We start from the raw sequence: 10,044 nt of genomic DNA on the forward strand, positions 1-10,044 counted from the left end.
ACGCACCTGTCCCTCTCTGTCCGCCCTTGGACAGCTGCAACTGCAACTCCCAGCCCCCGACCCCCGTGAAGATCGCCGTGGCGGGAGCTCAGCATTACCTCAGCGCCGTCCTGCGGCTCTTCGTGGAACAGCTGTCCCACAAGACCCCCGACTGGCTGGGCTACATGCGCTTCCTCATCATCCCGCTGGGTGAGGGGCTCGGACAGGACACGCCAGCCTGCGCTCCGTTGTCAGGCTGCCTCGATGCCGCTGTCGGGAACAGCGGGGTGGCTGTGTGTTCCCCAGCCCCGTGGGACACGACCCTTCGTTCGTTGGCTTACGCGATTGGTTCTATCATGAAATTGGTAAACGGCCATCTCTCGGAAGTGCGGAGTCCCGGGGGGCTCACCGGCCCCCAGGCACCGACTGTGGCCTGCAGGACGCACCTGGGCCCCGAGGCGCCCCCGTCCACCAGGAGCGGGGAGGGGCTTGGAGGGGGCGCAGGGCGAGCCTGCCGCCTGACGCGCCTCCCTCGGCTCGCAGGCTCCCACCCCGTGGCCAGGTACCTGGGCTCCGTGGACTACCGCTACAACAACTTTTTCCAAGACCTGGCCTGGAGAGACCTGTTCAACAAGCTGGAGGCCCAGAGTGCCGGTGAGGCCTGAGGACGGCCGGCCGGCCGGGTGGGGCTACCCTGGCATCCGTGCCGCCACGCCTCCCCGAGGAGAAGCAGGGCCTCAGCCGGGTGCTCCCCTCGGGCCACCATGGGCCTCGGAGCCGGCTGGCCAGTGGGCCCAGGCGAGGGCTCCCAGGGATTTGGAGAAGCCTTGCTGCTTGTGCCCGGGACCCCCTGAGGATAGAGGGCATGGGGCCCCCAGCACTGCCGCTGCTCCCGGGCTGGGTACTGGGTGGCCTGGGGGCAGCGTGTGCACCCCACGGACCCTGCCCGGCCTTCTCCTGCAGTGCAGGACACGCCGGACATCGTGTCGAGGATCACACAGTACATCGCAGGCGCCAACTGTGCCCACCAGCTGCCCATCGCAGAGGCCATGCTGACCTACAAGCAGAAGAGGTACCTTCCCGGGCGCTGGGCAGGGCAGGGCGTGGGGGAGGGAGGGGGCCCCAGCTCCGTGGCACAGACACAGGCAACACGGCAGCGGCTCAGGACGGCATCAGGGACAGACCTGGCTGGCCGGGGGACGGAGCCCAAGCTGGGCTGGGGGAACGCCCTGAGCAGGCCCGGCAGCCCCAGGTGCTCGTGAATTAGCAGAAGAGGAATTAGAAGGAGCTGGTCAGGTTTCCTCTATCTCGTATGTCGGGATTCCCCGTAATAAAGGTCAAAAGAACAGCTGTCACACGGCCCCGTCCTCGCGGTGACCTGCTCACGCAAGCGCAGGCCCCGGCTCCTTCAACACCTGGGCTTCCCGGCCCGGGGACAAGCTCGCGCCCCGCCGCGGGCAGGACAGCCAAGGCCGGGCAGAGGTCTGGCTGCCAGGCCGGTGCAGGGGGGCGGGTGGCCGAGGGGGGACAGGCCAGCTCTGCAGCAGGTCAGACAAGGCCACGCGTCTCGGTCCCCGCCCGCGGCACACTCCGAGGCTGTCCCGGGGTGGGAGACGGAGTGCGGTTGAAGCCCCAGCTCCCCGCGCCAGGCTGTCCGGAGCGAGGGCTGTGGCGGCCGATCCCACGCCTGGAGCTGCGTCCTGCTCCTCAGCGCTTAGTAACATGTCTGTGTTTTCTCTTTTGGTGGCTTTCTGAAAAGGAAAAAGAACTTTCATTTTGACTTTACCCTCAGGTACCGCTGTCCGTGGGTCTGCGCCCCTGTCCCCAGGCTGGTCTTTAGGGCTGTTTAGCAGTGCGGGCAGGTGGGGTGCATCACTCTCCCGGCCGCCTGCCTCTCGTGGGCTCAGCAGGGGCGGCGCCCGTCAGGCAGGTCCCCCCCCTCCCCAGCCAGGACTTTGCTCCCCGCCCCCGACCCAGGTGGAAGGAGCGCAAAGCGCCGTGGCCTGGACGTCAGAGCGGGCAGGCGGTCCTCCGTCCGTGCCAGTCCAGAGGTTGAGGTGAACAGGTGCCCACGTTAGCCTCTCCGTGAGTGCCTGTGTTTCCAAAGCCCTGGGCACCACCACCTCTTACAGCAGAAGCAGGCGCTTGGGGTCCCCCCACGCGCCTCTGACCACCGATGCCACCCTGGCCGCGTGTGGGCCTTTGTCTCGGCTCGTGGTATTTGCTGACCGATTCACGGGCTAAGCGCCCTAGAAGGACAGCGTGGGTGCTGGTCCTACGTGTGGGGGTGTGTAGGCAGAAGGGTGGGGAGCCCGCCGGATGGCACACACTCACAGCCTGGCTCCGGGCCTCGCGCCCAGGGCTGCGGAGAGGACAGAGCGGCACAGAGGGTTTCCCGGCTTTGCGGCTCAACTGGACGCCCGGCCAGACCGCTAAGACCCCCACGTGCAGTGAAGGGCTTTTCACCCCCAGGGCAGCTTTACCCCTGAAAGCCTGGGTGTTGGGAGCCACAGTCCGGGGCGCCCCCAGAGCTGCCCCTTCAGTCGGGGTCCCCTTTCCCGTCCTGGGTCCTGCCCACTGGGCACCCTGGCTCTTGGGCTTCTCCGTCCAGGGGAGTGCATCCAGGGCAGGGTCCCTGGGCCCCGGGCAGCCTTCTTGCTGGACCCTGGGACAGACAGGGCGGGCGGGAGGGTCTGAGTTCTCTGTTGTCCTGCTAAACAAGCCTCTGTGAGCTAGAGAAAGACCAGCCGAGGTGTGCCCGCCCACTGCTCGAGCTGCCCGGGACCTGCAGAAGCCCGCAGCCTGCTTCGCTGCCTGGCCACGGCCTCTCGTCTCTCCCATGGCTGGCTCCTCGGCCTCAGGCCCGGGCTTCAGGGGGCCCTGGCCCTGCCTCTGCGTCACAGTGGTGACACCGGCACCTGCAGTGGGGGCTCCGGACACGCTGGGTGGAGCCCCATGGACGCCCAGCGTGCTGGCCACCCTAGAGCCCAGGACCAGGAGGTCAGCGGGTAGCCTTTGATGTGACAGAAAACAGAGGGGTCAGGAGACCCGGGACAGGGTGGGCAGTGGACATGGCCCTCGGGGCCCCACGGCCTCCTGCCCCCGTGGAGCACCCAGCTCCCGGCGGGACCTCAGACCCACCTGCTGTGTACAACCCAACAGCAGCCTCGGGGCACGACGCCCCCGGTGCCGCTCAGCTCCACGCTCCCAGTGTCCCTGCCCCCACGTGGTCTCCTGAGCCAGACCCAGGGCCCCCTCGGAGCCACGCATTGGAGCCTAGGAGTGCCGGCCTCTGTCTCGCCCAGAACACGCGTGTTCCCTCTGCGTCCCGGGGGCAGGTGGGGGGGTCTCAGTGGCGAGCCGGTGTCACCCCTGTCACGCTGGGCGCGTGTTGAGTGCTGAATGCTGTCTGCATGGCTCAGAGGCTCAGCTTGGCTTCTCAGAGTCCAGCAACGTCCCTGTGTGATGGCGCGTCCTGGCGGCCCTCCAGGCCTTCGTCTGTCTCTCTGCGTGCTGCTCGTGGGAGGGTCCCGGGACCCCCGGGCTTGGAGCCTCCCGTGCGCTGGGCTGGGGACCCCATGAGGACCTTGCATGCGAAAGCCGGCCCGGGCACAGGGTTCGAATTCTGTGCTATCTGTGGATAAACTCTGTTCCCCTCAGGTCAGAGCCTGGGGATGAGGCCCCGTTCAGTGGGACAGCCCAGATCTGTAGGTTTTTTTATCCAAAGACGCTCTCCAGGTCTTTGGAGGTGTGATGGGCGGTGCCGAGGAGAGGCCATGGGTGGTGCCGCGGGGCAAGGGCAGCACCTCCCGCTGGGACCAGCCTTGGGCTGGGTGTGCGTTCCGGGCTGGCCTCTGCACACACTTCATGGGCGGCGCTGGCCAGGTGCCGGCCTCCGTGCCCACAAGGGCAGGGCCGGGGGTGCTGCTGAGGCTTCTCCCCGAAGGGCCTGTGCCCGGGGGACCGTTCCAGCCAGCACGTGGGCACAGCACAGCCGGTGCATAGCCACCTGCGGAAGATTTGCTCTCCGACGCTGAGCTCTGATGTTTGGGGGCGTGAGACAGAAGAAGCAGAGCTGGGAGGATGGAGGTGCCTCCTCCATACTCTGAGGTCACAGGAGGCCCAGGACTGGCCCTGCCCTGGGGATTTTCCCAGGGCCCGGAGACACTGTGGTGCCCAGGCCCACCCCACCCCGGGGGAGCCACACAGGCCACAGCCTGGGCCCCGAGGTAGAGACCAGTCATTGTACAGCCAGCTGCAGAGGTGAGCTGCAGGACTGGCCCTGGCCTGGACCGCTGCTGCCACGTCCCCCGCTCCCTGACGGCCCTCTGCCCGAGGATGGGTGGTGACCAGTGGCCCCGGGGAGGCCGGGGCCCTGCCCGAAGATGTGCGGCGCCAAGTCCAGACAGAACCTGCACTGCAGCCCAGCCTCCTACAGAGGCATGATCCCAAAGCCTCGGTCTCCGCTCCAGGCTGCTCTGGGAGGGCACTGTGTCTGAGCGCGGAGTGTGCACCCCATCCCTGAGGCCAGAGCCCCGGGAATTGCCCACCCTGTCTAGTTGCACGGACTTTACCTAGACTGGGAGAAAGCCTCTACACCCTGGCTTTTGGCCGCTCCCAGTTGGTGGAGGAAGGCCAGACTGTCCCCTGGGGGGTCCTGGAGCACACGCGGCAAGCTGTCGTCTTGGGGCTGAGCAGAAGCATGGGCTTGCAGAGTTAGCAGAAGGGCAGTCGGGCCCAGACATCAGGCGCCTGGGATGGAGAAGCAGATCCCCCCAAGAAGCTGGGCTCCTGCAGGGCTGAGAGCTGACCGAGGGGGTCAGAGGCCTGGGCCAGGCACTGCAGGGACGGGCATGGGCCTGGCAGGGGCGGAGCGGGCCCTGGTGCTGCCTGCCTCGGGCGGGGAGAGGTAACTGTGTGTCTCTTGTTCTCAGCCCTGACGAAGAATCCTCTCAAAAGTTCATCCCGTTCGTAGGGGTGAGTACTTCCTGGGTGGGGCTCCTGCCAAACTGTCTCATACTGCCTGGTTTTGCATCAACTTGATGTGTTCTAGAAGCTCCTTCACCAGTGTGAGCTGAAGACTCCTTAAATCTCCCCCATCTGAAAGCTCGTTGTTTCCTTCCCGCGTTGAGGGCTGGGCCCGAGGACGTCACTGCCCCCAGCTCTGCTCCCCTGCAGGCGAGGGCTCGGTGCTCCATGCTCAGCTCATCCTGGGCACACGGCCCGAGTCAGACTGTGGGCACTCGGCTGTGGGCGGGCACCTGGGCCAGCAGGGTCCCAGGACAGGTCACAGAGGGCTGCTTCTGTCCCGAGGAGCTCTGCACCCCCTCCACCCCGCCAGCCTGCTCAGCAGGGAGTGGGCTTTGTAATTCGGGAGGTTTGCGTGTCTCCCACTGCCGGGATCAGCAGCGGCTCCACGGCCGCAGGGGTTCACAGCCGGGTCCCTCCCTGCGGGGCCTCCAGCCGCGGCACCTGCTGCGGAGCCATGGGCAGTCTGGCAGAGGGGGCCAGCTGGCAGAGCAGGACGTCCATGCGGCCGTTTACCCTGGCCAGGCGTCAGGGCAGCTAGTGGCCCTCCTGGGAACCAGGTAGCCCGGGGCAGCCCGTCTTGGGGAATCTTCTGTAACGACAGGAGGGTCCTGCCCCATTGGATGCAGAGGCCCCAAACCCTGTCACGTGACTGAGGCTGACAATCACTTAATTAGCCTTAGTTTCACCTAGTCCCCATGCAGGTCAGCCCCCGTGAGGTCTGGAGCAGCAGGCACCTCACTGGGCAGGGGTCCCTCACACCAGTGCCCTGACCCCACCGACATCTGGGCCAGGCCAGCCACGGGCTCATGGTTTGTTGAGGGCTGGAGTGTGGGCCTTGCGCCCCGGCCCGGGTGTGCAGGATGACCAGGGAGGGTGCCGCAGCTCCACAGGGTCACCCGCACGGCCACGGCAGCGGGAAGGTCCTGTGGCACGGACCCCCACGGTTGGGGGTTCAGCTCCGCTCCGACGACAGGAAGAACTGGGACGGTGCTGCAGCGTCCCGAGCTCCCTGGGAGGGTGGGGCGAGCCAGGTGGCCCACGGCGGGAGGACCGCGCCCGGCCTGTGGGGCCCCAGCACTCGGGGGCAGCGCTGGCCAGGGCCACACTGCCAGCCAGCGTCCCGTTGCCTTCCAGGTGGTGAAGGTTGGAATAGTGGAACCGTCCTCAGCCACGTCAGGTAACCCGGTTCTCCCTGCCCTTGGGGGGCCCTGGCAACGCCTCCCCAGCCCCCCGGGCTGCTCTGCGGACAGAGGCCTGCGGAGCTCAGCCCTGCTCAACTCCCTCCCAAAGGTGACTCTGACGACGCGGCCCCCTCGGGCTCCAGCATGCTCTCGTCCACCCCACCGTCCACGTCTCCCGCGGCCAAGGAGGCCTCACCCACCCCGCCTTCCTCCCCGTCAGTGAGCGGGGGCCTGTCCTCCCCCAGGTAAAGGTGGCCGCGCAAGGCAGGCGGCCCACCCCCTCCTGACGCAGCAGGGCCCCGGGTTAGAGGACGCGGAGAGTTCACGGCCGCCGGCCGCACCTCCCCGACACCAGCAAGCCCAGAGCCTGGCCGGAGGGGGCTCAGAACGGCCTTGGGGAAGACACGGGCTTGCTGGGACGAGGTGCCCCCTGGGTGGGGGTGGCATGGGCCCTGCTGGCTTGGGAGACTTGGGAGAGGGCCAGGTCCTGGCCTGGTGTGGCCCCCTCGGCCCCCCGGCCCTGGTGGCACTAGGGACGAAACCACACAGGAGTAAAGCTGGGGGGTGCTCTGCACGCAGATGGGGTGTAGGGGGAAGCGGCAGGAGCCGGAGGTGGGGTGGTCGGCAGGGCGCGGGCTCATGGGGCTGCCCCCGAGTCCCGTGGGGACCACACCTCAGACGGGGCTGGTTGACCTTGGCCCGCCAGGCTCCAAGGGGTGGCTTGAGGGAGCAGGCGGGGGGCAGTCCCGGGCGCTCCTGGGGGATCTCAGCATCGCGACCGTGCCCACCCACAGGCACAGACTGGGCTGTCCCCGGAGGCCGGGGCTCCCGTGTGCTGGTCAGCTGCCGCAGGCGGTTCCCCGGCGTTGAGCAGCACGGGCGCCAGCTGGCACCTTCTCCCGCCGTGCCAGCCCCCGAGCGAGGACAGAGGAGTGAGGCCCCCTCTGCTTTCGCAGCCAGGGCGTCGGCGCTGAGCTGATGGGGCTGCAGGTGGATTACTGGACGGCAGCGCCGCCTGCAGACAGGAAGAGAGAGGTGGAGAAGAAGGACCTGCCTGCCACCAAAAACACGCTCAAGTGCACCTTCCGGTCTCTCCAGGTCAGCAGGCTGCCCAGCAGTGGCGAGGCCGCGGCCACGCCCACCATGTCCATGACCGTGGTCACGAAGGAGAAGAACAAGAAGGGTGAGGTGGGGGCGGTAGGCTGGCTGTCGGGGTAACGGGAAGGGCGGCCACACAGGCCCCGAGGTCACCACGGGTCAGGGCGCCGCTCCTGACCGTGGCCACGGGCAGTGAGCAGAGGCCGCCTGGGTCGGCGGGAGGGCTGGCGGCCGTGGTCACGGTGGGGGGGGGGGCTCAGGACGGCAGGGCTGCGAGGGCCGTGGCTGAGCCCTGCAGCCCTTTCCTTCCCAGTGATGTTTCTGCCCAAGAAAACCAAGGACAAGGACGTGGAGTCCAAGAGCCAGTGCATCGAGGGCATCAGCCGCCTCATCTGCACAGCCAAGCACCAGCAGAACATGCTGAGGGGTGAGCACCTCGGGGGGGCTCCCGGGACTCCTGGGAGGTCACCTGTCTAGATGTGCTTCCTTCAGCGGGGGGCCGTGGGGAGCTGGGTCCCTGACCCCAGTCCCCGGTGCTTCTGTCTAAAGTACAAAAGGAAACCAGAGGAAGCTGGAGTGCTTTTCAGAATTCCCGTCTGGGAACACTTTTGCTCTGCTACAAAATGCACATACGTAGTCGAAGCTCCGAACCTGTGTGGATAAAGCGCTCATACCAGAGGGACAGCTTTTTAATTTTTGAGAAATGATTTCTGAGTCTTTCTCATTCCTTTTTTTTTTTTTTTTTAAGATTTTATTTATTTGTTCATGGGAGACACAAGGGGAGAGAGGCAGAGACACAGGCAGAGGGAGAAGCAGGCTCCCTGCAGGGACCCTGATTTGGGGACTCGAACCCGGGACCCCAGGATCACACCGAGCCAAAGGCAGGCGTTCAACCGCTGAGCCACCCAGGCGTCCCTCTTTTCTGTTCTTTTAAGATTGATTTGTGTGTCTCAGATTTTTTATACAAGATATTTTACAACCAATTAATTCAGAACATGGAGCCCCAAACACTTGTCTTCTTCGTGAGTTTGAGCCTGGTGACCACTGCAGTCAAGAACCGCTCCACCTTCCTCTGTTGCTTTTCTGGTTTAAGTGGAGGGTGTCTGAACGCAGTCGCCAGGCCCCTGCTGGGGTGGAGGGGCTGTGGACGAGCAGGTCCCCGGGGCCGGGAGAAGCCAGCCGGCACCGGTGGACTGCCACCGGGTGTCCCCCAGGAGCCCGGGGCCCCGGGGGGTGCTGGGCTCCTCCAGCCCCGTCCTGGGGCCTGGTGGGCAGGCGGGTCAGGCGGTCTTGTCCTCACAGTCCTCATCGACGGCGTGGAGTGGAACGACGTCAAGTTCTTCCAGCTGGCGGCCCAGTGGTCCTCCCACGTCAAGCACTTCCCCATCTGCATCTTCGGACACTCCAAGTCCACCTGCTAGCCCTGCCCCGAAGCCCTGGACGGCGAGCGCCAGGAGGGCCCAGCTGCTTTTCTGTTAACATTTCAGTTTACCACAGAGACCCTTACAAACAAAGAGAAACAGTCTTAAGTATGAATGTGCTCGCGACCTGGAAACTCCTGGGGAGGCTCCCGCCCTCGGAGCCCGCTAACTGCTCTGCTCATTAACCAGACGTGCCGGCGGGGTGGGAGGTCAGGCGGACGGTGCTGAGCTCTGAGGATCATGAAAGGTGTGTTTTGGCCTCAGGACCTCCCGAGCTCCCCAGCAAGAAGGGTCCTCACCTTCGCGTCCTGTCCTTCCTGAAAGCCAGGACTCTGCGTCCTCAGGGAGCTGGGGTCAGGTGGGGTCCGCACAGATCCACGGGCTGCCGGAGGCTGGGGGCCGGCCTCCTGTTGGGGGCGTCCCGAGCAGACCAGGGAGGCCGGCAGCCAGGCTGGGCCCAGCCGCCCACCAGCCGGGAGATGCCCCAGCACCGCCCACTCGTGGTTCCCAATAAACTCCAGCCTCGCGGGGCAGCGGAGGTTTTATAGTAGCAGATATTTTTAATGCTTTTAAATACACGTTAAAATGTAGCTGCCAAACAGACACTGCTCTTCTGACGTCCCAGCGGCCCCCCGGGGCTGGGGAGAGCCAGCCAGCGCTGCCCCCGCGACCCGGCCCTCCACCCCCCTCACCCCGTGCCGCCCGCACTTCGCTTCCTCCGCCAGTTGTCCCCGCCCCAGACTTAGCAAGCACAGCGGCCCGCGGCCGGCCCAGCGCACTCGGCCTCCGCCGTCCACCTGCTGCCTGGGCAGCCCGACCGCAGGCGCCAGGCGCAGAGGGATCCTGAAGAGGCAGGGAGCTCTCACCTCTTGGGGCCAAGCTCCCTAGAGCGAGGTTTTGGGTGTGGATCCCACCCTGGGTGGCAGCGTCACCCCCGCCTTGCAGCAGGAGACAGTCTGGCCCAGTCCCGCTGCTCCCCCCACAAGCACGTGCCCCCACTCTGCACAGAAAGAGCCCACCAGTTCCCATCCTTTGGCAGGTGTGGCCCCGGGACTGAAGCCCACCCAGGGGGCCATCCAGGCTGCGCTCAGAGCACCGCGCCCAGTGCAGGGCAGGTTGCGGCCGCTCCCATTCTTCCAGAGGACAGGTCTGACCCCGGGGCGGTGAGAGACGGCCCGCTTTCTCACCTGTGACCCACCTGTGTACTTCTGTCCCCAAGGCTGTTAAGGGTCGGAGGGTCCTGGCCGGTGGCCCTGGGCTGGTTGGGGAACAGGAGGACCCGGGCCTGACCTCGTGTATGGCCCTGCCTCAGGGATGCCTGTGGGCAGAGGCCC

At 66.2% G+C, this 10,044-nt stretch overlaps 1 protein-coding gene across 2 annotated transcripts in view; it reads left to right on the top strand.

Moving 5' to 3' along the window:
- The window catches only part of PACS2 (phosphofurin acidic cluster sorting protein 2), a 57,439-nt gene extending 48,139 nt beyond the window's left edge, over positions 1-9,300 (top strand). Inside the window, exons 18-27 of one of the 2 annotated variants that reach the window (XM_038545952.1) lie at positions 35-189; positions 523-633; positions 943-1,051; positions 1,739-1,771; positions 4,914-4,956; positions 6,145-6,187; positions 6,301-6,436; positions 7,148-7,374; positions 7,603-7,716; positions 8,592-9,300. In XM_038545952.1, the coding sequence (XP_038401880.1) occupies positions 35-189; positions 523-633; positions 943-1,051; positions 1,739-1,771; positions 4,914-4,956; positions 6,145-6,187; positions 6,301-6,436; positions 7,148-7,374; positions 7,603-7,716; positions 8,592-8,710 (1,090 nt within the window). In that variant the 3' untranslated portion in view covers positions 8,711-9,300. The remainder of the gene's footprint in view (positions 1-34; positions 190-522; positions 634-942; positions 1,052-1,738; positions 1,772-4,913; positions 4,957-6,144; positions 6,188-6,300; positions 6,437-7,147; positions 7,375-7,602; positions 7,717-8,591) is intronic. The other variant, XM_038545951.1, reaches the window with a different exon arrangement.
- Positions 9,301-10,044: the final 744 nt, after the last annotated feature.

This window comes from Canis lupus, chromosome 8 (genome assembly GCF_011100685.1).
Source record: "Canis lupus familiaris isolate Mischka breed German Shepherd chromosome 8, alternate assembly UU_Cfam_GSD_1.0, whole genome shotgun sequence".
NCBI lineage: Eukaryota > Metazoa > Chordata > Mammalia > Carnivora > Canidae > Canis > Canis lupus.